At 39.7% G+C, this 26,747-nt stretch overlaps 2 protein-coding genes across 5 annotated transcripts in view; one reads left to right on the top strand and one right to left on the bottom strand.

Annotated features, from left to right (window-relative positions):
- The window catches only part of MTOR (mechanistic target of rapamycin kinase), a 70,204-nt gene that overhangs the window by 16,009 nt on the left and 27,448 nt on the right, over positions 1-26,747 (top strand). For all 3 annotated transcript variants that reach the window (XM_030963709.1, XM_030963707.1, XM_030963708.1), the window contains 9 exons: positions 621-733; positions 1,194-1,356; positions 1,611-1,703; positions 2,370-2,516; positions 3,303-3,445; positions 4,048-4,210; positions 4,325-4,470; positions 23,013-23,088; positions 24,946-25,085. In XM_030963709.1, the coding sequence (XP_030819569.1) occupies positions 621-733; positions 1,194-1,356; positions 1,611-1,703; positions 2,370-2,516; positions 3,303-3,445; positions 4,048-4,210; positions 4,325-4,470; positions 23,013-23,088; positions 24,946-25,085 (1,184 nt within the window). The remainder of the gene's footprint in view (positions 1-620; positions 734-1,193; positions 1,357-1,610; positions 1,704-2,369; positions 2,517-3,302; positions 3,446-4,047; positions 4,211-4,324; positions 4,471-23,012; positions 23,089-24,945; positions 25,086-26,747) is intronic.
- On the bottom strand, positions 5,268-12,696 carry ANGPTL7 (angiopoietin like 7). 2 transcript variants are annotated; one of them, XM_030963710.1, is made up of 5 exons: positions 12,120-12,696; positions 10,416-10,519; positions 9,903-10,097; positions 8,401-8,599; positions 5,268-6,791 (listed from the first exon to the last, which is right to left on the bottom strand). In XM_030963710.1, exons 1-5 carry the CDS (start codon positions 12,496-12,498, stop codon positions 6,622-6,624), a joined length of 1,047 nt encoding a protein of 348 aa, XP_030819570.1. In that variant the 5' UTR covers positions 12,499-12,696; the 3' UTR covers positions 5,268-6,621. The 2 variants fall into 2 exon arrangements, with proteins under 2 accessions (XP_030819570.1, XP_030819571.1); XM_030963711.1 differs by having other exon boundaries at positions 10,416-10,516.

Here is a 26,747-nt window from a genome sequence, read left to right as displayed (position 1 = left end):
GTGGTGACTCATACTGACTTGTTTACAATGGATGTCATCCACTGGGTCCTTTTGGTTGAAGGCTTTGATTCTCCCCCTCTATTCTACTCTTGTGAGACCCCACTTGGAGCATTACGTACAGTTCTGTGTCCTCAATGTAAGAAGGACATGAAACTGTTGGAGCAGGTCCAGAGGAAGCCACAGAGTTGATAAGAGGACTAGAGCACCTCCCTTATGAAGACAGGCTGAGAAAGCTGGGGCTTTTCAGCCTGGAGAGGAAAAGGTTGTATTGAGACCCACTATGTGAAAGGAGCTATAGGGCAGCCAGAGAGAGACACTTTGTCAGGAACTGTAGTGACAGGACAAGGAGTAACAGGTACAAACTGAAAGAGAGGAAATTTAGGTTAGCTATTAGGAAGACATTCTTTACTGCATGGGTGGTGAGATACTGGAACAGGTTGTGCATGGAAGTTGTGGATGCCCCAACACTGGCAGGGTTCAGAGTCAGGTTGGATCTGGCCTTGAGCAACCTGGTCTAGTAGAAGGTGTCCCTGGCTATGGCAGGGGGATTGTGACTGGATGATCTATAAGATCCATTCAAACCCCTTGACATTCTAGTCTTCTGTGATTTTTCTCTCCAGCTTCTTAATGCAATCCAGCTCTTTGGAGCTAACCTGGATGACTACCTTCATTTGTTACTACCTCCCATTGTAAAGCTATTTGATGCCCCAGATGTCCCTGTGGTGGCTCGCAAGTAAGTGCTGGTGGCTTTGCAGTCTTTCTCCTTGTAGTTTTACCTGTGATATCCAAGTTCTGCAGTGGCTGAACATTTACAATTAAATACCACTTAGTCCCTTCCTCAGCTTTTCTGTGTTAAACCTGTGGAAGGTTATTTTTGTTTGGACATTACAGCAGTCTTACTAATTTTTTTGGGTTTGTTGGTGGGTTTTGGTTGCTTTTCTTTGCTTGGTTGGTTTGGGTTTCTTTGTTGTTGTTATTTCTTTAGGGTTTTTAAAATTTTCTCATTCTCACCTGCCAGTATTTTAGTCACTTGCAAACTGTCCTGCAAGTCCTAGCTGCTTTAACAGAGTTCTGGTGGCTTGTTTTTCCTATTGTTATTAATCCTAGGAGGACTGAGCACTTTAATAATTTTTCTTATTTCTTTCTTAACACTCTGAAAGATAAGTTCTTCCCTCTTTTTGCTCTGACCTAAGAGCTGCTCTAGAAACAGTGGACCGCTTGACAGAGTCCCTGGATTTCACGGATTACGCATCACGGATTATTCACCCCATTGTACGAACTCTAGATCAGAGCCCTGAGCTAAGAACAACTGCAATGGACACCCTCTCCTCTCTGGTGTTCCAGCTGGGAAAGAAGGTAATATTATTCTTTGGCTTGAAAGCTCACAGAAAGAGTGACTGTCCCAGAAATCAAGGCTTTAAAGTTGAAGTTTTTTAATGTACTCATGGATTTCCAAGAGAGCTGATTTTTCTCTCTTAGTTGCTCCTGGAATTGAGAGTTACTGAAATCAAACTGTCAGAATTGGTTTCTCATCAATGAAACAATGTGATGGAATTTTACTGCTCTTGGTGCCACTGAGTAAAAAGTTTATGATTCATTCCCTTTTACAGTACCAAATTTTTATCCCGATGGTGAACAAAGTCCTGGTGCGACACAGAATTAACCATCAACGCTACGATGTTCTCATCTGCAGAATTGTAAAGGTAAGCTGACAGTTGTTTGCACTTTTGGGATATTGTCATGTTGAGACAGATGTAGCTGAACCCTTCACCTGGATTAACTCATGAAATGAGGAGTGGTTGTTGCTCTGTTTCTGTGTTAAGTGCAGCTTTTTAATGCAACTTTGAGGTAACAATGGGAAATTTTTTGTCTACTGATATTAAATATTTCCTACAGAAAAATCATAGCAAGTTCTAGGGAAGAACTTAGACTTGTAGCCAGTGTCATTACTATTCTTCTCTTAAATGTGGATTTATCCTATTTTTCCCATAGTGTCAGGACTTGAGGAGACCTTGTTATCTCAGTATTTTTTGTGGAATGTCTTACATTTTAAAAATTTAGTAACTGGTTTACAATTTGTGTGGAACAAGCAACTAGCAAGTCAAATAGGCAATAGTGCTTGTTTCAATGTACATTATTTTGGCTTTTTATACTAGGAGCTAAGAGTTCTTGACAGTTACTTTGAGTAGCAAAGGGATTTTGTTTAGAGTTCTCTGGCTTATAAGGTGTAATCTTTATAATAAAACATGGTTATTTGCTTCATAGATTTGGCTGTAAGATTTTGCTGCAAGTGCTCTTTTTTTTTTGGCTTGTCAAGAATTGCTTTTGTATGTGTGGGTGTGATCCTCACTATAAACCAATTATTGTAGGGTTACACTCTTGCTGATGAAGAGGAGGATCCCCTGATTTATCAGCATCGAATGCTGAGAAGCAACCAGGGAGAAACTTCAGCCACTGGTCCTGTGGAAACAGGTCCCATGAAGAAATTACATGTGAGCACCATCAACCTGCAGAAGGTAGGACTAGAGCCTTCATAGTGTGAATTTGCTGCTGAAGGGATCTAATGTGTCACACTGAAGGAGTTTTATCTGATGCATCTGAACTACCTTTGTTTATATTGCTTTTATGTTGCTTTTCTCTTCTGTACAAAACTGACGTCAAAGTAGTGTCCGAGACTCTTTAAAATTAGAAGGTGCTGAGCAACTTCATAGCCATTCACTCCTATCTTAAAAGTAACATTTACACTTGCTTTTTAAGTACAAACAAGACTTTCTCGATCACAATGAATAATCTCTTGCCAATAGACATCTTTTTCAGAGCCTCTACCATTTTTGTATTTTTGCTTTTGCTCTTCTTACATCCTAGTTTTATATTTTCTTGAAGGCAGAACTTAACAGCTAAGCACTGGCTAGTTTGAACAGTACGTGCATGCAGCACACAGTTCAGTAATGGGATGGATTGGTTTGAAAATGCTGGACTTAAAAATGTAATTCTGAATGCATTAAGTATTTTTAAGCTGATGTTTCAACAGGGTCTTTAGCTCAACATGTATTTTTGCAGAGAAAGGATTGTTCATGTTACATACTTGCCATGTCATGGCAGGAATACGTTTAGGGAAGATTTCTTAGACCTGAGACTTAAGTACTGCAGATTATCTGGTAAAGGTAATGGATTTCAGGAAATTGAAAAGGAATTCTCAGCATGTGGTTTGGAGCTGTAAAGAAGTAATGCTGCCTGCTGATGGATTTCTTGTGCTCTTGGATGGTGCTTTGTTTGGTGAATTATCTTCCTTTGTACTGCAGGCCTGGGGAGCAGCAAGAAGAGTTTCCAAGGATGACTGGTTGGAATGGTTAAGGAGACTGAGTTTGGAGCTGCTGAAAGATTCTTCCTCACCATCCCTGCGCTCATGTTGGGCCCTGGCTCAGGCCTATAATCCCATGGCTCGGTACAGAATTTCTGGATTTTTATCTCACTTGAAATGACAGATGGAAGCTGGATATTATAAGGCAAAAAGAAGGTTATTTAGAAGCTAGTAGGTTTCATAAATAGAGACAGTTCCTGCTTTGGCATAAATCAAAGAGCCAACAGCTTGATTTCATTTCCACCCTTCCTAGTTGGCTGCCCCATGATGTGCACAAAATCTTTCATTGAAATTCTGCATGTTAGTCCAGAAAGAAGGTAATGCAGATAAGTGAAGCTGGAAAAACATCAGAGTGTGAAATATTTGTATTGAGTATTTACTGTGGGGAATAAAAATGAATCTGAGTGGGATAACTGCAGTGATTTTTTACAACCAGCACATTTGGAGAAACTTTGGTAGCATATGATGGCACAATATTTCTATTATTGTAGTATACCAGCCTATTCTGTATTTTTAAATGAAGGTTTCGCACAAGTTAGCTTTATCAAAACTAATCACTGTTTATTTCAGGCAGGCATGTAAGGGTATTTTTTAGCTCTCTTTCTCGGGGTAAGAAGGTGAGGCCACTGTCAAACGCTTTTTCTCATGATTCCCCACCTCACACTGTCTTTTGTGTTCCTCCCCAGAGACCTCTTCAATGCTGCCTTTGTTTCATGCTGGTCTGAACTGAATGAGGACCAGCAGGATGAGCTGATCCGAAGCATTGAGCTAGCTTTGACTTCTCAGGACATTGCAGAAGTCACTCAGACCCTACTGAACTTGGCAGAATTCATGGAGCACAGTGACAAGGTAGAGATGCTGTTGGGCAGCTCATTCCAGTGCTATTTTGGTGGTTATTCTGTGTGGAGTTCATGACTACTTTGTAATACTCATCCTGTTTTTGATGTGTGTGCTCCTTCCCAGGGCCCCCTGCCTTTGAGAGATGACAATGGCATTGTCCTTCTGGGGGAAAGAGCTGCCAAATGTCGAGCTTATGCTAAGGCCCTTCACTACAAAGAGCTGGAATTTCAAAAGGGTCCCACCCCAGCTATTCTGGAGTCTCTAATCAGGTAGGACCACAACTGGTGAGATTTCTGCTCTTGCAGTAGCTACAATTTAAGATACCACTAGGATTAATCTGGGCAGTTCTTAGGACTTCACTCTGCTGCAAGATGTTGTTAAACTACTTGAAAATGTGCAATTTTAGCTGCTGAGTTCTGTCTACTGTGTGGTTAAAACTGTGATAGAAGCCCAGGGAAGTTTTGCAGGAAAAAGTTCTGATTCTCCTCTCTCACCCTTCCAGTTCACTATGGAATGTCATGAAATGGCTGCAGCTTAAATGAGACAGATTTCTATACCTGCATATAAATAAGTCAGAAAAGGTGAAGTTCTTAATTAAAATTTCTCATCACATTCTGCTGATTTAGCTTAGATAGGTCTCATTGCTCTTATGTCAAATAGAAGATATTATAAATTGTGTTGTTTCTGAGCTTGGTGAGTGACGCAGATGTTAGCCTGAAATAACCCGCACAGGATTGATGCTAAACTACATGTCTTAAAATGGGAATCTCTATTCCATATCACAGAAATGTTAGCTCAGCTATTTGAGATGAACAAATTGATTTTGGTTGAGCAAAAACTTAACTTTGTCTTTATGCAGTGAATTTTTCAACCCTCCTACTTCCTTGGAATTGTGTTTTCCAATTTTTTTCTCCTGTATTATTTTTTCACCCTTCATTCTGCCTCATGTTATTGAGAAAAATACAGAATTCAGTGTATTTTTTTCTTGGTCTCAGTTGCTTATGCAGTTGTTTTCTTGCGTATCAAAAAGCAAGTTAAAGGAGCGAAGAATAGATGTAAAGCACACTTAAAAATGAAACAATTTATTAGAAATGAAAAGGTTTTAGAAACCTTTAAAAATCCATTATAGGCCACAGTTAAAATAGTTCCAATTATAGTTCCACACAGTTGAAAATTGCATTATGAATATTCGAACATATGTAAATTCCCAAGACACCTTTATCTTCCATTTCACACAGGACTGAACAACCTAATCTAGATCTCAACTCTCTTCAAGGTGAATAAAAATGGATATATTGATTATAACGATCATTTTCCAACATATTCAAGCAATGGTAGGGCTGTAGGAGGAGTCTCATTCTTTTTTAACTGTTATCTTTAACACTGTGTTATGTGAGGGAGAAGTTTACTATTTTTGACAGACTCTCTCTAGGTAACTTCCACCTGGGAATTTGGAACAGATTTTGATACTCCTCATTCTGCTGTGTTAGCAAACATTCCCTTACAGTGAAATAACTTTTGGCACTTAGGGATTCTCTGGTGTGTACTCGTGTTCTGCTAATGAATACAGTGGTTTTAAGTGTTGGGGTTGAGTTCTTTGGCTTGCTAACCTGCTGCTCACTCTCAGCCTTTCTGACATACAGCATGTTTGTATTCTAACCTGAACACAGTTTGGGAACAGTCCAGAAAGTTGTTTTTCTAGTTTATCAGCATTTAGGTGATCTGTGTGGATAGAAGTAAACATTGGAGGGCCCATGGGACAAATCCTCCTCCAGTGTTACTGTTTGTTAGGGCAGCCTTCAGTGGGGATTATTTGAGGCAGCAGCAGGAGGTGGCAGTAAAAGGTCGGGGAGAATCTGGACAATGCAAATTAACCCAACATTTTTGAGCTTTGCTCTTTCTTTTGTGGGTAAGTAAGCCACTTACTATACACTAAAGAAAAGTGCATCAGGGGCACTTCTGATTGATTCCTCTGGCTTGAAGTAAGTCTATAACATTTGTGGTTTGAGTGCTTCTTGAAAGAAGTTGCTTAGCAGTGCTTGCTCCAGACGCTGAAGGAAAGGAAGCCAAGAGGCTTTTGCTTTTCAGTCTCTGCCTATCCGGTTAATAGTACTAAGGCAACCCAGTAATCACACTGCTAGTGAAAACACACCCATAGGTTTTCTGAAGGTGCTATAAGTGCATTCAGTTCTAAGCTACTCTAACACAATATTTTTCCCTTTGGAAAGAGCCTGAAGAGGAGGAAACAAGCCTGAGTCCTGATAATACTGGTGGCTGTGACTGGTGTCAGCAGTGTTTGTGTACCTCACCAGTACATAGCTGTTGCATGTATTGGATGAAATGAAACATTATTTGCCTGTTTATTGCCCACCTTTTGCGTGGTGAAGTCATGTAGCTGTACAATCAAACATTGATTTCTTCTATGGTTTGAAATCCTCTGGCCTGATCTTCATCTCCACTCTCTTGAGGGAGTAGGTGGAGCCGTGCCATCCGTACCAGGTGATGCCATCCATGTTCTTGGTGTGCTCTCCTCGGCGGTAGTAGACCCCATTCAGGTTGGAATCTGTGCAGCAGTTGTACCAATATCCACCTTGTCAGGAAACATGACAGATTCCTGACATTAATTTATATTAATCATATTTATATCATTAGTTTATATTAATGGTTACTTCTTATTCCAGAGGACAGTGAGCAGAGGGCTCTGATAGTTGAGGTTGCAGGTAAATTTAAAACTTAACATAGATATTTGGGAACTTAAAGGCATTACAGCTCTAAGTCAAATTAGTCCAGTAGCTTTTAATTTATTTGCTCATTCCTCTTAGAATATTTCCTTGATGTGTTTCTGACACAGTGAATTAGCATAGGAAATTAATCTGGGTAATTCACTATAGCATCTTAAGGTGTTCAAAAAGTTCCTGAACTCTCTGAGTATTTATTGAGACTGAGATCAACAGTTTTATTTGTATGTTGTGTGTGACACAATGGGGAAATTAAAGAGCAAGATGTAATGAAGATAATTATCTTTGACAGAACTCAAAGATACTAAATTAAATTAAGAGAACAACCTCTGAAATTAGAGGCTTGTAATAGGGTTGTAATAAATATCACAATAATAGGGTTGTAATAAAGATCACAAGTCAAGTGAATATGGAGGTGAATACAGGAGAAGAATTAGAGGTGCCTAATACTAGGATTTGAAAACTTACAAAAATATAAGTAAAAATAAGAACCTGATAGATGTTGAAGAATAATTTCCTGTCTCACTGTATTTTATCAGCATGCGAGATAGTCTGGCAGATACTATAATGCCTTGGGTAACTGTGTGTAGGGGAGAGCACACAGTTATTTTAAAAGTACTGATCTCTGTAATACACCGTCTGGTGTGGTGTTTAGGAAATGATGAACCTGACTCTCTGTTCTTAGAAGGTTAATTTATTATTTATGTATTATATTATATTAAAGAATGCTATACTAAAGCTATACTAAACTATACTAAAGAATACTTACAGAAGGCTTAACAAGATACTAATTAAAAATTTGACACTCTCCAGAGCCTTGACACAGCTGGACTGTGATTGGTCATTAAGTTAAAACAATTCACATGAAACCAATCAAACAATGACCAGTTGGAAAACAATCTCCAATTGTGATGTAATTAATGACTCAAGATCATGCTTTGTTAAAAGTATATAAGCTGAATGTCATGGTGACTACACCAGGTGCTAATACTCAAATCTGAGTACCTATTGGTTTGACTACAGCCTCCTGAAAAACTCACTTCCTTTTCAAACCATGACACTGGAGAACACACAAAATAAAAACCTTTTTTCTTCTTAGACCCTAATTATTGGAATATTACCAATATAGCCAGATGGGATGTGCCTGAGCTTGTCTGGCCCTCGGTGCTGAACCAAACAGTGGCACTGTGGTGTTTTCACCCCAGAGACACTTTTGGCTGGCTGGGTGCTGCAGCTGGGCACGTGGAGTTAAGTCCAGGCATGCAGGAGCTCTGGTGGTGGTGGGATGGACCCTCCTCTCTTAAGAGGAGCTGCTCCTTAGGTTTCCCTCTGGTGGAGAAGCTTTAAGGTGATGGTGAAGGACAGGGGTGGGTTCTGATGGAGGGTTTCCATCCAGAGCAACACCTAATCACGTATGTGTGTGTCACATCCAACCTCCCAGTGACATTTTGTGTGCTTTACCTTTCCGGAACTGGGCACAGTCATCCACACACTTGTCGTTGTCCTTGTCCTTTGTGCTGAAGGCTGTGTTGTTGTGGTAGCGCAGGGAATCCCGCCCGGTGTTGCCACTGTAGTTCCCCACAAAGAGCCTGTAGCTGTTGATTTCATTGCTCAGGGTGAACTGCCCATACTGGGCATAGCGTGTGTTACCTTCCCAGTCCTGCCCATAACAGGGGAGAAGAAATCAGTGCTGTTAGAACAGTTACAGAAAAGACCCAACATCCATGATTATATACATGTCTCAGACTGCAGAAACTGCTCTGTTAAGGCAAAGGAACTTTCCAGAGCAAAGCATGAAACTTCCAAGTTTCATCTGCCTGGTATTGTACAATCTGTAGGAAACAGATTGTGTAGTTCTGGTGTAGTTCCCCACAAACAGCCTGTAACTGTTTAATTCATTGCTCAGGGTGAACTGCTGGTATTGCAGCGCGTGTTACCTTCCCAGTCCTGCCCACAGCAGAGGAGAAGTCAGTGCTGTTAGAACAGTTAGGAAAAAGACCCAACATCCATGATTATATACATGTCTCAGACTGCAGAAACTGCTCTGTTAAGGCAAAGGAACTTTCCAGAGCAAAGCATGAAACTTCCAAGTTTTATCTGAACTAGTATTGTACAATCTGTAGGAAACCTGATGTGCAGCTCTTGCATTCATTATCCTTGTGTCAGCATGCTGCCTCAAATAATTTTTTTCCTCTCTGAAACAGTGACTTTTAGATATTAAATGTCAGTGTCATATTTTCTGAAAAATCTCTTTGCCAGGATTTCTTCTCCTGGGAAGATGAGAAGCCTCAGAGAAAAAACAATATTATCTCATTTGCTTCTCCCTGTTTTGCTGCTTTGGAATGTGGTTTGGAGATTGTTCACCAGCAGGTGATTGTTTGATTGGTTTCATGTGAATTGTTCTTACTTAATGACCAATCACCATCAGCTGTGTCAGACTTTGAGGAGTCAGTCCTGAGTTTTTCATGATAATTCTTGTTAAGTCTTCTGTCTGTATCTTTCTCTATTTTTTTAGTATAGTTTTAGTATAATATAATATAATATAATATAATATAATATAATATAATATAATATAATATAATATAATATAATATAATATAATATAATATAATATAATATAATATAATATAATATAATATAATATAATATAATATAATCCTTCTGAGAACATGGAGTCAGATTCCTCATCTCTCCCCTCATCCTGGGGACCTCGCAAACTCAACAATTAAGCCTTTCAGTTTATACATATCCCATCCCTCAAAGCTGTTGTACCAACTATAAACTAGTCTAAGTCAAATCCAGGCCTTTAACAGACTGGAGAAATTGAGGGTAACACAATGCAAATTCTTGCCTGTAATTAAAGCATGCAAATTCTTTGGGCCTCCTAAAAAGATAGGAGATGGTATCTGGTACTGGGGAATAAAAAAGCCTTTTGCTGCTGAAATTAAGAGTTTATTAATTACCTCCAACTCTACTCGCAGAACAGTGGGGCGTCTTGAAAGTCTGTAGATATTTTCATTTCCCAGCCAAAAATCTCCCTTAATATTGCCAAATCCTTCCTTGTATTGTTTCCAGTCCCTATTGAACGATGTCAAACCAACTTTACGTCTTTGGATGACAGTCCAGCCACCTCCATCTGTCTCCATGTCACAGAACACCTGCAATAGGAAAAAAGGCAGCGGTTACTTGTCAGTAGCCTTAGGAAGGTTCAGTTCTCTTAACACAGGACATTATTTTAGATTTCACAACCTGAAGAAACTTCTATGGCAAAAAATTATTAGATAAACCTTTTTTCTATTTTCTCTCCTAAATATACATAGACTCTTTCCATCCTTTTAAGTTTGCTTACATAAAGATGATGATGGAAGTGCAGAGTACCAAAACTTAGTGTGTGTTGTTTTCATCTCTGTAAAGAGGTATTTCTTGATTATATTTTAAAAGACATGTAATATACGTTGTGTACTGAATAGCCTTACCTCCAGATCTGGAATTCCCAAAAATTCATCAGGAGGTAACTTGTAAACACCAGAAATTCTGTAGTTCCTCTGGTAAAGTGATGAGCAGTCATAAACAGCATCTACTTGAATCAGAACCAGAAAGTGAGAATCTGAGCAGCAAGAACTCCTCTTCTGTGAAGGTGCTTTCTGTAAAGTTTAGTTTGTAGTACAAGAAGTAATGAAGAAGGCTTTCCACAGGTCTAATATTTTCCTGAAATGGCATTGTGAGGAGTGTATGTGTTGGCAAAAGGTGTTGTAACACTGGGATTTTGTGATTTTTATTAATTGATTTATTTTAATTTTTTTAACCTCTGCTATGCAAAAAAACACCTCTGCTTTCTCATCACATTGCCACTGTGTGTCTGTGCTGGAAAGTATATTTGCTGACCCCCTAGTAAGTAATAAAGACTGATCCAATGAAATGGCCAAGCCTGCTGTGAGGTGCCTGTTTTGAGTGTGTGAACAGGTTGACCAAGTTTGTGGGTGAGGGATATTTGTTCAGCCCTTTCTGCACTGGCATCTGTGACAGAGAAAGTGCTTTTTAATTTTTTTAACTGCAGTCACTCAGTCTGTGAAAGCCTCTTTTCCTCCTGGTGCAGGAGCTGGCTTGAAGATGGTAAAATGCATAGCTGTTTTGAGGAGGATAAGTGAGCTGAAGCAAGGCTTTATAATGTCTGACAGGTTTCAAAAATGTCTCTTACCTGGTGAGGTGAGAAACATCTGTCTTAAATACCTTCTGGGCCAGTTTCTGCTGTGTTTAACTGTTTTTTCTTCAGCTTCACAGAGGCTTGTTATAATGTAACTTTTTTTTAAGGCCTATTGTAAATAGTGATGTGTCAGAACTAACCAGGTGGAACTATTTGAGAGGAAGAATTAAGTAAATAGATTTAGAAGTTCTTCCTTAATGTTAAAAAAAAAACAAAGTCTTTTGGCAAACCCAGTTGAGACTGAGACAATTTAAGCTCTTTGCAGTGAATTTCATTTGAAAAGTCAGCAAAGAGGATGCTTTCTTCTAGAAGTGCCTTTACAGGTAGCTGACCTAAAAATGCACCTGCATTCCACATTGAGTACAGGCCTGTGCAATCACTGTGTGCATGACATTTTCCCTCAGGGAAGAGAATTTTGAAGAATTTAACTGTGGTCTGGCTAGGTATAAATCACAGTTTGTATTCTATATCACAATTTGTATTCAATGTACAGCCTTGAATTTTTAAGAGTTATCATTAAAAAATAATGTATCGCTCTTTTTTTTTACTCTGGTTCAGAGATAGTCATAAAGATACAATTACAATTCTTTCATAATTCCTGGAGAGCATTTCTAATTGTTTTAACAATTTCTAGTCTCTTGTCAGCACTGTGAGCTCAGAGGTTATTACTGCCAGAGCCATTCTCTTACCAAGCCAGCTCCCCTTCTTTTAGGATTGCTAGTGTAGTGCTCAGAAAATGAAATATTAGAGTGTAGAAATGCAATACCTGTTCAGTTTCTGCACTCCTTAAAAACAGACATAGATATAAAAATACAGATGGAGAAATTCAAGCTACTTTCCTCAGGGTCACTGCCTAAGCAGCAGTTTTCAGTGTGCATGCTTGCTAACCACGTTAGCAGGACATGCTAGCCCTAGGAACCCATCACCAGTTGTGCATGGAGAGGTGTATCTGGGAGCTTGGTGACTCCCTCCTTACCAGCTGATGTTTGTGTGACCATCTGAGCTGCCTGCAGCTGCATGATGTCTATCTGGTTGTTCATTTGGGAGTATTTGCTCTCGGCGTCGATGAGGCGCGACTCCATCTGCTTGGTGCTCCCCTCCAGCTCCATCACCTGCATCACCACGTTCACCCAGTCCCCTTCCTGCTTCTTGCTCAGCTCCTGCAGCATTCTGCTCAGGTTGGCTACCTGCAGCTTGAGCTCCTTGATCTCCTCACAGCAGCCTGGCATCTTCAGCTGCACATTCCCATTGCTCATTCTCCTCTTGGGAGGTTTGTGCAGCAGAGCTGGGTAAATCACCACAGACACAGTGACAATGCAGAGCCATGCCAGCTGAACCCTGGGTCTTGCTGGCATTTTTGCTTACAGCAACAGAAACCTTCCAGCTGACTGCAGTAGGCTGAATGCAGCTGGGGTAGGTATAAAATTTCCTGCAGCAGCCTGGTACCTTCCTTGCTTCCAATGAAGTGAGGCTCTGAAGGTGGAGCCTGAGGAAGTGGCTTTTTTTTCAAACACCTCCTGTCAGAGTCTATGCACTTTGGAAGTCAGTCTCTAAGCATCTTATATACTATTTTTCTGTTTACCTCCACCCCCCTGAAACTATGAAGAGCTTGGTGGCCCCTCCCAGTTCATCTGTTCCTATCAGGTATTTACAGGGTGAAATTGGAACAGGCTTCAGCCAGGAAGGGTTGGGAAGAGCAGGAGAGGCTTCCCTCAGTTCTGTCTTGAAGGGGTGTAGGAGAGGGCTAGGAAATGAGAAGAATTTCCAGCAATTATTGCCTGTTGGATTGGAGCCCTCTTGGTGACTAGTTCTGGCATTTAAATAACATGAGAGCATTAGAGATCCAGAATGTGAAAAGACTGTTCAAAATGGGTGAGTTTATAGAAGTTCAAGGAAGGTGCTATACTAAAATTCTGAACTGTTAAAAGATATAAAAGAGGAGGGGAAGTTGCCATCTCAGTCAGCTGAGACTGGACTATACTCTGAACATCTAAAAATTTAAGATTTACTCTAAAATCTACTGTTTATGTAACGATGAATATTTTTATTTAACTCGCTAGAAGGTAGCCCTGGCTGCAAGTCCTACTACAACCCCAGAAGTTGTAGGGGGTAACTCTATGATTGCATTATTTCTTAATTTAGGCAGTATTTTAGCAAATCAATTAGTTAAGCATCTAATCCTCTTTCTCTGGATGCTGGGTTCTCTGCACTATTAATGTTGTAAAATCCACTGCTGTTTCTTTAGAAATGGGATATCTGAGGGTGAGATGAAATGAAATCTGCAGAATGTGTAAGTAAAAACTCACTCCTCTGTTTATTCATAGTGGGCAAGTGAAAGGACATTAAGCAATGGTGAGAGTCTGTGTAAAATTGACACAGGGTGGTTGTTTTTACAGGCAATGGGATCTAACTCCAGTGTTAGGGAGGCCAGTTTATGAATAGGATTTTTAGAGGAAAATCCATGGTTAATTAAAATATCCATAGTTACATAAACAGTAGATTTTAGAGTAAATCTTAAATTTTTAGATGTTCAGAGTATTTGTCCAGTCTCAGCTGGCTGAGGTGGCAACTTCCCCTCCTCTTTTATATCTTTTAACAGTTCAGAATTTTAGTATAGCAGCTTGATGTCCAAATAAAACCATCTCAGCAAAGGTGCAGCCTTTTCCAGAAGGTCTGCAGGCTTATTTCTAGATCCTTCTGGATCAGTTTTTCCTCCTCAGGCCAGCTGCTCTGTAATTGCCCAACATGTGGGTTCTTGCATCTTCCTGCAAAATTTCTGATTATGATAATGGGCAGAAATAAGATGAAATAAAGGATTAAATGCCTCATGTATCTGCTCCTTGCATAAATGCTGTGAAAGCTTCTTGATGTCCGAGGAAACAAAAGAAATCTTGCACTTCTTACAAAGGACATAAGCACAAACCCAACTGACACACACTATCCCATCTTGGCTTCTTTTGCTGATCCAAAGTGGCTGCAGGATTTCTGCTTGATTAGGAACCATTAGAAAAGCCTTGCTGACCTGACATTTGCTTTTAAAGAAATAGAAAGCACAATTGCTTGTTGCTGCAGTTTCTCGCCCTCCTCAGCTCTGATACACTTGTTGCTTGGTGCTTTGTTATTGCCTCTGATTCTCACTGGGGCTGGCTGATAGTTTTTGTCCAAAACAAACCCACAAAAGTGTGAAGATGTTGAGAGATGAAATCATCAAAGCGCTGCAGGAGTGAAATATGAATCCAGGTGTCTTGTAAACCTGAATTTTCATAGAGAAGGAAGAGGGAATCTTTATGAGGAGGTCAGAATTAGAGCTCTCCAAACAAGCAGTTGTCTTGTGGGTGACTGACTGCCTGTGTGCTGTGCCCAAGAGAAAACAACTGAGTCTGTTGTGTCAGCTAGTGAGGCCGCTGTGTGGGATTGGTGAGCTGAGATGTTGCCAGAGATTTGCAAGTACAATTTGTTTAAAGCACAGAGGGTACCTCCAGAGCAGACCATAGGCTTCAGTCAATTTTTGTCATGGACATTCCAGAAACCTTCCATAGCAAAATTGCTTTTTATACTTCAGACTAGAAAGTGCCACTGCACACAGATGAAAGCCTGACCTTTTTGTTCTGCCTCTAATCCTGTCTGAGCCCTCTTCCAGCTGGAGCTTCTGTGATTCCCAGAGGCAAATTCTTCACTGGCTTCCTGAGATGAGAAACATGTTTTTGTCAAAGTTGGAACAGAAAATAGGACAGGCCAGACTCTGCTTCTCTGCCCCAAAGGGCCACCCTGCTAACACCCCCATTGTGTTACACTTCAGTCCATTCTGCTGCTGCTCCCACTCACCATAACTCTCTGTCTTGGACAGATGTGGAAGAGGGGAGCCACTTGTAGGTCCATGCATTCCCTCTTTATACAAATTTTGAAAGGATCCAAGATTCAATTGAACACACATGTTACCAAACACCACAAAAAGACCTCCAAATCCCTTCTCTAAACTGGAATTTAATTGGAAATAAGACAGCCAGGGTTTTATTTTGGATTCAGCTTCTAATTTGAGTATCCAAATGCAAACCATCTTTCTTCCAGGTACTTTGATTTACCTGTTTTAAAAGAGAGTACTTTGATCTGTGTAAGAGGGTGACAACAGACATATTGTGCAGGAACAGAAAAGCACAAATCTTCCCATCTGTTATTATTTTAGAGAAAACATTCTAAGAGATTTGGGCAGAGATATCCCTTGGCAGAGATATCAGCCTTAGTGGAATTTGACTTCTTTATGAATATTTGAAAGATGGGTCTTTCCCAGTTTCATGGAGAGCTGAATATGGTCACTGAGGTAGCAATAGCTACAGATGTAGGATAGTAATTCTCAGGTTAGGTCAGTAGTTGGAGCTGACAAAAGCTGTTTTGCAGTTCTGTACTGTTCTACTTAGGATTTGAATTCAGGATCCTGGTGCATTTTGTAAAGAGGTAAAGTTTAGGGCATAACTGAGGAGAAATTAGTTCCATGATTACTGAGTGGGTCCTGTTCTTTCCTTTCCCCAATAGTGATGGAGAAATTGAGCATCATTTGGCCTGAAATCCATCACCCTTGTTTTCCTCCATTATGTTTTGTATGTGGGAATACTGTGGTACATGGTAGCTAAAAAGACAAGATCATAAAGTCAAGAACATGAAAAATCCTTTTTGACTTTATTCATGATGTAATTCTGAAGTGGTTGGGAGAACTGAGGCTAATCATGGTTTCAATTTGTATGTGCCGTGTGTTTATAATGGTGATTGATGTTACAAAATTCAAATATATCATTATTACTTGATTAGAACCAGTTTTCTCCTGTCCCTGGAGGGCCAGATGAAATTAGAGGTGAGTTTAAATGCTTGCCTTCTCTGGGAAGCTGTTCTGGCAGGTGTATGCAAAGCTGAGACAAGAAGAAGAGCTCAGTGCCCTGTGGCTATTTATTTGGTAGCCATTCCTTGCAAACCCTTTAATATGCATCTGGCAAATGCTTAGATCTGAAATTCCTGGTGCTTGCTGAGGTGGCAAAGGCTCTCATCAGCTCTCAGCTGGCCCATTGTGGAGTCCACGCTGTTCTGTTCTGCTTTTCCCTCTCAGGAGGTGTGAAACTGTTCACCTTTGGCTTTGGAGATGCTCATAAATGCTCCAACATTTACTCTACTATAGCTTTATGGTCAAATAAAAACATTTGTGGTTTTATTTTGAACCAGGATTGTGTTGTAAATCTCTGAAATTATATGGGACAGGTGGAACAGGAGAGAGGGCTTGATAAGAAACAAAACACTGCTACTTCCTGCTTTCTTTTGGGATTTGTGATTTCTTTTTTTATTTAAGGCATCCCCTCTTTGCATAACCAATACACAAAGACTGGCTCTGTGTTTCACTTTTTTGCTAAATATCTTACTTAGCAATATTTTCTTCTCTGCTTTCTGGCTAATAAAAAATAGGTGCTACAGTAGGTGATTCCTTTTGCAGCCTGAGCAGCAGAGTTAGCTAAGAAATTTATTGTAACATTTTTCACTGATTTTTTCTTTCAAAACTGATTAATGTTTTTATTTGGTTTGCAAGCATTTATATGAAGATTGGGAATTTGGATGCCTGTGAGCAATGTGGTGTCTCCTTGTTGGAAGCCAAAGGGGCTGCTCTGGCCTGGAAGCACTCAGTCACCACAACTCTGTATTGAAAACATTTCTTTCCTGGTATCAGTTTCTCAAACATATTTGTTCCCAGAATGATAATATTTTTTAGTGGCATGATGGACATGCATTGGTTTTTTGAGATTTCTTGAGTCAAGGACTGGGGGATGCCTCAAGACAAATAAATAAATCATAGAACTGGGGAAAATGGCCATCAAAGCCAATTCCTTTTGCCAGAGGATTATCTGTTCCCCCAAGTCTCTACAAAGCAGCAGTGCCTTCCAATCCTAGAAGCAGCTCTCAGCAATTCTTCAGAAGGAAAAACAAGCTTGGCTGAATCTGGTAAAATCTGCCATATTAGAGAATCTTTCTAAGCAAACTTGGGGAGACTGAAAAAAATAAGATGTTATCTACTTGTCTAGATTCTGCATACAAGAGTCTTTATTGCAAAAATAAAGTTTCTTTATTATGTTTGGGATGCATTCTGGCAACAGGAAATGTGTGTGCTCCCTCATGGATAAGTTTGGGATTGCTTGAGAAGGCTCTATTAAAATAAAGGGTTTCTTCTATTCTTCTAATTTTTATGAGAAGATGAGGGAAGTCTGGTTGCTTCTGAGTTCTTGAAAATTTAATATATTTTGAGTGACAGAGAATATTGTTAATATAAAAGATAATGGAAGACTGGAAATCTCCCAGGACTGTATAAAAGAGAACATTTCTAGTAAATACAACACATTTGTGCCTTGGGTTTGTAGGGGAGAAAAGCCCATCATTTGTGTTCTCTTCCCACTGAACACAGTAAAGTTGGTGTAGTGTTTTGGTTTGCCAATTTAAGATTTCTCCAATTTTAAGATTTCCCAACCAATGCTGATGAATGTTGCAGGTTTGGTGTTGGTTAATCACCAATGCAGGTTAATCACTCCTTGCTGTGAGGTAGGATTTTGATTCCCAGTTAATCTCTGCTTTCTGTTTAAATAACCTTTAAAATATACAAGTAATAGGAGTATATTTCTCTTAAGTATTGTTCTTTTTTGTGATTCTAGCTCAGTGTACATGTAACCCCTACAGTTTGGATATCTGAATAATCAAGCAGTAGGTTTATGTAGCTTTTCACTACTAATAAAATTTGAAGATTTAAAATTTTTTGACCAAGATTTTTATATTAGGAAGTTTGTCAAGGGCAGTCACTTTTTATAGGGATAGACTGACATAGCAATTGGAAAATGTTTTTCATCAGAAGGCTTGTTTACATTTTAATATCCCACTCATCATGATCAAGTGCTCCAAATAGGTCAGGGTTGGACCTGATTCTGACTACAGTACAGATACTGTTTAATAAACAGGGGGGAAATTTTAATTATATTGTTCGGCATAATCTAATTATGCAGTGAGCTGAACTCATACCAAACTTTAGTGATAAGAATTAGTTTTGCAACTGATTTATGCTCATTTAGAGGGAAAGTATAAGGGTCTTCTGTTGTTTTGTTGATTTTGCTAATCACTTTGTTTATTGAATAAAATGTGAAATGAAATGGGTATTAAGCACTGAAATTAGTGCATTAGTTCAAAGTATATAAAAGTCTAGTTGATATGACTTAGGAAGTCTTGTTATTTCTGTGATCTCCCACTTGAAAGCATGGGACAGCTCTGTCTTGAAATAGCTTCAGTATATTTTAGTAAGTATGTTAGCATTGAAAATTTTAAAATAATTTTAAAATCTTTCCCTTCAGCATTAGTACTAGAAGCTCTGCTGGCCCATAGCAGGCAGTAGAGCTGAATACTTGGGTGTTTCCTGGGAGATATTATCAGTGACCTACCAAACCTATACCTAAAAATTTCTAAAATGTTCTAAATGCCCTAAAAATGTTCTTTTACACCCTCCTGCCAAGCCTTCAAGCAGGAGATAGTGGTGGCGTTTTTTCTAGCTTTTTAACAGAAATGAACTGATGAATATGTTCTTCCCTCAGTGGATATGGAGAGCAACTGATCTTTTTCTTTAATATTAAACTTAACATTATTCTGAACTAGGAATAATTGCAAGGACATCTGTGAGTAAACAAAGATTTCATTTACTGTCCAGCAGCTTAGCCAACAGCATTGGCTCTCATATCTTGAGAGATGTTTTCCCACCTTCTCCTTCAATCCAGAGAGATTTTATAATTATCTTTTTCCCGATAGAAGGAGAAATCCATCCCCTTGATTCTAATCCAGTAAACTGCCCTGATTTCCAGCAGCAACACTGTGGCTAAAAACCCCTGGCAACTCTGCCTGGCTGGAATATGAGCCCTCCGGGCCTTTTCTGAATGCCTGGATGCTTTTCTGCAGTGTTTTTGTTTCTGTTCAGTCTCCAGCATGGTGGCTAGAAAACAGCTCTGTAGTGCTTTTAAGAGTGTTCTGACATTTAGGAAGATTCTGTCTGAGCACAGACTGCTCAGGTCTGCAGGGACAGGAGCAATGCCTTCATGGAAGGAAGGTGAAAGAGAAGGAAAATACAGAATGTTTTATTTTCTTAATGTGTGTTTTGAATGTACCAGGTTAAAATGGTGTGTATACAAAATAGGCTGGGACCACATTGTATTTGTGGGGTGCCCTGATGAAGGAAGGAATGATGAATCTGACTCCATGTTCTCAGAAGGCTAATTTATTATTTTATGATACTATATTATATTAAAGAATACTATACTAACTATACTAAAGAATACAGAAAGGATACTTACACAATGCCAAGAAGATAATAATGAAAACTTGTGACTCTTTCCAGAGTCTCAACACAGCTTAGCCCTCATTGGCCAAAGAGTCAAAATAATTCACAGCAGACTCCAATGGAACAATCACCTGTGGGTAAACAATCTCCAAACACATTCTACATGTGAGCACAACACAGGAGAAGCAAATGAGATCAGAATTGTTTTCCTTTTTCTCTAAGGCTTCTCAGCTTCCCAGGGGAAAAATCCTGGGTGAAGGGATTTTTCAGAAAATGTGAATGCCACAGGAGTGAAGAGTCCCAACATTTACTGCTTTTGCAGAAATGTCCTGAGCACAGGGAAAAGCAGCTGCTGGGAGAGGCTTATCCCAGTCAGAGGCTGTGAAAAATGCCAATCACTTGTTTTTAAAATTTTAGAAGTTTAATAGTAATAAAATGGTTATAAAAATAATATCATTAGAGTAATAATAATTTGGATAATTTGGATTAGGACAATATGACACAATAAAAACAAAGAGTTAGGGACAGTCTGGGTATCTCTTTCTGGGCAAAATAAGACCCAAAAAGGACCCACGGTTAACAGAGGATTAACCCTTAAAAGCAACAGCCTGTTGCATATTCATACACCTCATCCATTCAAACACAGGATTCTGTCTGGGCAGTGTCAGCTTCTTCCTCTGAATCCTGACCACATCTTCAGAGCTGATCAAGGCAGGAAGAAGTTCGTTTCTTCTGATAAGGGAGCAATCAATTCTCTTTTTCTGAAAGATTCAGGTGTCCTGTGGCTCCTGTCTGGTGTGAGTCCTTTCTTTAGAAAAATATCTTACATAACACAGTTTCTATTTTAACATTATGTTATAACCCAAAACTATATTCAATACATTACTTCAGAAAATTAATGCAGCATAACTTTCTAACATAACACATATAATATTGATTTGAATATTTGCAGAAAGCCAATCATAAAATACGCATTTTTCACAGAGGCTTATCCTAGTCCACAGTATTACCTGTCACTGCTCACTGTGTTGTAGATAATTTGTTACAGGAGAGTAATTTATGATTATTAACAACTGCTGCTGTGTATTCTTGTAAATCAAAGTCTTTCTCCTTTCCCTCCCCGTCTTTTCCTTCCCTTTGCTTAAACCTAACCATAAATAGATTTGAGACAGTTAATTCTGCTTTGGACAGTCAAGAAAGTAAGAAACAAAAGGAGTACTTGAAAGCACCAGGAAGTGGCAGAAGAGCATTACTAATTGTCAGATAATAAAAGAAAATGGTCAATTTTGTCAGGAAGTGTTGTCAAGAAAGATGACTTGGAAGTAATTAACTGTCTGACATGCTGGAATGTGTCTGCCAATGGCTCTTTAAGTCATCAGCTCATGAAATGTGACAGCCATTTATCACTTTCATGAGGCTGCTGCCAAGCTTTCCCTTGGGAAACTAGCTGGACTTAGTGTGGACTACTTTGTTAAAAAAAATGACATGGGTCAGTTTTAGGTGCTTCCTATTATTGGGTGCCAGTCATCTTGAACTGTGATAATGGTGTATTCTTAGTCTGGCTAAATCTGATTTTAGTTCAACCAATCCGAAGGGCCAGTATCCGGGAGTATTTTACTTAACCTTCACAGGTACCCAGAGTATGTCTGGGAGCTTGATTCTTTACTTATCAGGAAAGGAGGCTTCCAGAGACAGAAGAAATGTAGCACTCATTTGAAAAAAGATCCCCTTTTTTTGTCTGTGTATTATTTCCTTCAATACTTTAGGTTTGCTTCTCTTTAGTGATCCCCTGCCTTCTTATAAGGGGAAGTCATGGAGCCATTCTGATGATGGCAGGCAGGAAAGAGCATTTCTGAGAGCTGCCTGTGTCTGTGGTCCTATTCAAAGACCACTGAAAGTCTCTTTGCACTGCTCTCTGTTACCATGTTTTGTTTTGTTAATTATGCTGTTTCCATTCTATAGAAACCCAGAGCACTGAGAATATTTCTGTGTCTGCTCTGGGGTGCCCTGACCCCCAGGGCAGCACTGACTTTGACCCTCATTCATGGAGAAAGTTTCCTAAACTCCAGCATAGACTGGAATCCATAAAAGTGTGAAATAGATTCTAGAGAGCAGTGTAGGTGGATCAGTTGTGAGAAATTGAGGTTTTGGGATTTTTAGTGTGTTGTGGATGGCAGCAAGATGGAGGGCACAGGGTGTTGTCCTGGGTTTCTTCTTCATGCTTCTTCTTCCTCCTTCTTCATGGGTTTGGGTGGCATTTTGTAATTGGGCAGAGAAGTCTGCATTGCAGTTCTGTGGGATCAGTTATTGGGTTAAAAGGGAAAATAATCCAGGTGTCAGCTCTTAATTGGACAGTTTAGTCTGAAAAGCCCTTGTACCAAGAGACTGTTGGCCATTTTGTGCCTTCTAATGAAAAGCTGCCCAACTCAGAGCAGTGAGACTGTTTTACTGATAAGAAATAATAAACACCTGAGTGTGAACATGAACTACTGTCTCAGTGCCTTCAATCCAGACCCAGAGACACCCACAACTGGGACCCCCCCCACCATTCCAAACATTAATTAATATTGGGCTGTAGGATGTGTTGTAGGTGCTCAGGTGTTGTGATGTTGCTTTGAACAATTTGCATTTCTGGTTTTCCAGTCAGTAGGGAAAGAGGAGAGCAATGAACTAGAGGCTGTTCATAAATAAGCTTTATAAAATAGCAAAAGCTTAATGAAAAGTTAATTTCCCCATTAAATTGGGGTTTAGGAGTAGTGCTACTCATTGAGTACCCCATTTCTGATAGTAAAATAAGGAAACAAACGTGAAATAGAAATTATTTCAGAAAAAAAGCTGTACATCATGAACTAGAGAATCAGGTTCAAGAGCAACCTATTTGCTTGTGCTCCATAAAATTCAGCAGGCCTTGCAACACAAGTGATTCCCTGGTACAGACTGAGGATTGGTTGTGATGGCAGCAGTTTCTGGCATGTTCTTAAAAACCAGCAGAAGAAAAGTGCCAGTGCAGAGGCTTTGTATGAAATGTGAAACTGAAATTAGGCTTGCACACTTTATGTAATTTCCTGGTGACATTTGTCAGCTATTTTAATGATATAGCCTGTTTCCTGCATCATTAAATTCTCTGCTTTGGTGTTTAGAGGAGTTAGTAGTCTGTTTAAGAGAATAGGGAGGGAAGAAGTTAGTACTGTAAAACTCTTAAGTACAGCTTGAAAAATCATGCCTTTAAAGTTATTGGCAGCTATTCTTCTCTCTATGCAGGCTGTTCCATAGAATTGATAATCATATACCATCTCTATTTTGTGTAACAAGTCTTCAGATTGTGTGCAGAGAATGTGTGCACCTGTTGTTTTGAAAACATATAGTCATTGTGTGCCTTATGTAATTTAATTGTTCATCTGGAAATCTAAACAAAAAGAGTGTTCCATTGGTAATTCTAAATTATAGATCTTGGTGTTATCAAGCAGAAGCTTCTACCAACCCCTAATATGCCAATTATGTTAAATCATCTTTCTTTTCCTCCCTTTCCAGCATTAACAATAAACTCCAACAGCCAGAAGCAGCTGCTGGTGTGCTGGAATATGCCATGAAGCACTTTGGGGAGCTGGTGAGTCCTACTGGATAATCCACTTCTTCATCTCTTGAGTTATTATGGTTTGTGGACTTGGTTTTTTGGTGGGTGGGGGTGTGTTTTCTTAATCACATCGAGGCTCTATCCCTGCTTATAATATTTCATTGTTCATAAAGAAAGCCCTTGCTGCTTACAGGGATGTTCAGTGGGCACTTTGCAGCAAATGCTGGGTACAGGGAGAGCTGCAAGAAGCTGATTTGGAGAATTTTGCAGCTGCTGTTGTTGCACTAAATGCAGCTGTGAGCAACCAGCAGCTTGAAGACATAAGTCCTTTAATTTAGGATAAGCTGGGAAGGGAGGGAGGGAGTTCTTGTTCTAAGCTTAAAGGATTTGAGAAACTGCATCAACACCCTCAAGATAAGGATTTAATGGAAGTTAACCTCTAGTCTCTCTCAAAATGTTCACAGGTATTATTTAGAATAGCAAGTTAAGCAGTCCTTCACCAAAATCAAATAATCCCATTTTGTATTTGTTGTGCGTCTTTCTCAGAATGATGTACCTTTTATTATTTCTTCCAATTTTATGAGTCATTTAATTTGTGTTCAAAGACCAAACCACCTGTGCTTTCCTGATAGTTCTACTGGTAAAAAGATGATTTGGTAGTGGTCATTGTTGCAGTGGTTTAGGATAATTAGGAAAGGGAAGGCAGCCCTGGAAGCACAGTAGACCAGCCTCTCTAAGTAGCATCCACCAGAAAGTGGGGACCAGGTACAAGCACAAAATGGTGGAAATCCTCTGGTGTGGGATTATGTGTGGTTTTGACCTAGACTGGAAAATAAGTCCTTTCTGAGAGAGGTACAGATTTCAAAACATCTTTGCAGCTTCTTATAATTCCTTGGGTGGATTGAGCAAAGTTCTGCATTACCTAATTCTGACTTCACTCTTCAGCAGCAACAGTCTAGCAGTAAATGTAGTTCAAAGCACAGAGCTTGCCAGAATTGAAATTAAATGAAAAGAAATTAAGAGGAGCTGTGAGCTCTGCTTTCAGGGACTTAATTGAAATATGACTTAGCTGAGAAGTTAAAGGCCTAAGTGGAAGACCTGGCATGCAAATTGTGGTTTATAGTGACCCTGCCCACAGTCTGGGAATATCATCTGCTCCACAGTCTATGTCAAGAAATGAGCTGCCAAAGACTGAGCAGAAAAACACTGGCAGGGAAAAACATGGAAATATATTAAGGTATTTTATTTCTTGAAAATTAGAAACAAAATCTAGAAAGAAAGACTGAAGAAAAGGGTTTAGCTGGTATGGATCACTGCTTGGCTGACTTTTAATGGCTTTGTTACAAACCATTGCCTTCCCTTGTGGAGGGTGTGATTGGGCCCCAACTTCATACTGTGCCTGCTATATTAACTGATTGCCTAGCAGTAGCCAGATGCAAAGTTTGGCCTTTCTTTTCTAGTTGGTCATTCCATTCCTGAACACAGAACTGTTTTTCTTGTTTGAATGCAGGTATGTGCAACAATGGGAAGTGGAATATGTTACAGATTTACCCTTTCTCCTGTTCCACTCACTCTGCCTCTCCAAAAAGAAAAGCACCAGCTGCTGATCTGGTGTTTCAGTGGCACTGAGCAAGGGGGTGATGTTGGCTTAATCCCTCTGGTAAACCTGAGTTCATTTCTGGGCAGGTGGAGCTGTGCCAGGATTCCAGTTTTCACGCTAGCTCAAGGCTCTTCTCTGTGTCACAGAAGTCCATGAGGTTATTCAGAATGATAAAAGGGTGAAGTGACCAGCACAGACACAGAATTTCCTAGGAAAAGCTGTGGTAGTTAATAAAAAATAATCAACATTAATCCTGCTGTTTATTTTTACTTTTTTTTCCCTTCTCTTAGGAAATTCAAGCTACCTGGTATGAAAAGCTTCATGAATGGGAAGATGCTCTGGTGGCCTATGACAAGAAGATGGACACAAACAAAGATGATCCTGAGCTGATGCTGGGACGGATGCGTTGCTTGGAAGCACTTGGTGAATGGTAAGAGGGGAATGCCTGAAGACCAAGGAAAATGGTGTCTTTGTGTTTTCTGGATGCTGTCATTCAGGTGCACATTTTTTGCCTGAATTCCTATTTACTCCCACTTACTTGGAGTATTTGTGTGGCATCTCACTTTGTTCATTGAAGTCAGAATCGGTAATGACATCTCTAAGCCTTTTGGGACTGACCAGCTGGTGAGTTAAGGTCTCTCTGGAAGAGAATCTGCAATCTTATAATCAGGTCAACACCATTTATAACAGAGAAAGACATGGTAGATTAACTGTAGATAGAGGAAACATTAACTGAGCAGAACTTATCAGAAAGAGTCATAAGAGGAGCTCATTGTGACCCTCCTTTTTAAACTCTGATTAAAACATGAGAGATTTCTGTGTTTATTCAGTGTCAGACCTATGCCTTGTAGAAGGATGAGGTTTTCCTTACTAGTCTTTTTCAGTTTTTTTAAGTCTTGTCTTTGTGGACATTTAGTATTTCAAGTTTTGTGTCAAACGTGTGTTGTCAACATATAACTGATTCCAGTCAGTGTTTGTGACAGGGTGAGCTGCTGGTGACTTACAGCTTACTGCTTAACTGGGGGCTTCTGGTTTTTCTGGCTATTTAATTAAAAGAAGATAATTGGAGAAGGCACCCTGCTCACTGTGGCGTGCAGTTCTAGCCAGGGGCAGGTGTGGGTTCATCCAGGTTCCGCCTTTCTACTGAACTTTGCATATGACAAGCTGTCTCCTGATGGGTCCTGACATGAACCCAGGGGATGGCACCACAGTGAGGAGATTCCTCTTCACCAAAGTAATTTTTCTGCTAGAAAGAGAACTGCTTGAGAAACATAATTCTGGCAGCATTTTTCTGCTCTTTCTGTTTCTAAACAAGGGTGAGACATATAGGGTTTAGCTTTTCTAGTAAGGAAATCAGGTCCTCTTAACTGGGCATTCCTCAATCAGCTTTTATACAAGTAGGTTGTTCTCATCAGGGATTTGAAGAATTTTTTCCCCCTGCAGGATGTGTATTTGTGTTGTGTCCTTTCTGAACCTCCTACTTATTCATGTATCAGCAACAAATCTGTGGAACAGCAAAAGGACAATTTTCTTCTGTTGGAGCTAGATATCATGATTATATTGGTAGTCTGTAGTGATGAGAGCAATCAGAGTCTCCAAGTTCTCTTGTGGGCCTGGACTCCAACTCTGTGCAGGTGTTTTTACAATTCAGAAATGCTTTTGCAAAGTGCTGTCTGCTGCCCTGCAGCTGACTCCAGAGATGTCATCCTGAGCCTGAGGATTCCATAGTTTGGCTGCTGATACTCTTCAGTAGCATTCAACCTGACTGACTGTGCTGCTGGAGTCTGCTTCGTGGGATAAGGCAGATAATCTAGAATTATGTTGTGCAGCATCACCATTTCAGTACTCTGCTGTGATATTTTTAGAGTACAGCCAAAACATTCTTAGCCTCATATAGTTGTTCCTGTAGGACCCATAGTGTTTTATCAGCATCTGTGAGGGCCTGATTTACTGCTAGGTTTGCCAAGTTTGGCTTGGCTTTACATTTGCTTTGGGTTTTTTTTCCCTCCTGGGCCATTAAGCTGTCAGAATTACTATCTTGCCTGTGGCAGCCCATTGGTTCTGTTTGACTAACTCATCTTCCTTTTTGCGA

The sequence above is a fragment of the Camarhynchus parvulus genome, chromosome 21, assembly GCF_901933205.1.
Source record: "Camarhynchus parvulus chromosome 21, STF_HiC, whole genome shotgun sequence".
Classification (NCBI taxonomy): domain Eukaryota; kingdom Metazoa; phylum Chordata; class Aves; order Passeriformes; family Thraupidae; genus Camarhynchus; species Camarhynchus parvulus.
The sequence above is the reverse complement of the archived record's forward strand: the minus strand, read 5'-3'. Positions and strand labels throughout refer to the sequence as shown.

What these genes read in the sequence shown, in the direction of transcription:
- ANGPTL7 (XM_030963710.1), bottom strand. Translation starts at nt 12,498, where the DNA reads ATGCCAGCAAGACCCAGGGTTCAGCTGGCATGGCTCTGCATTGTCACT. An exon ending in GGTCACACAAACATCAGCTG is followed by an intron (nt 10,520 to 12,119) that starts GTAAGGAGGGAG and finishes TTCTGATTCAAG; the next exon opens with TAGATGCTGTTTATGACTGC. An exon ending in TTCTGCGAGTAGAGTTGGAG is followed by an intron (nt 8,600 to 9,902) that starts GTAATTAATAAA and finishes TGTTATGGGCAG; the next exon opens with GACTGGGAAGGTAACACACG.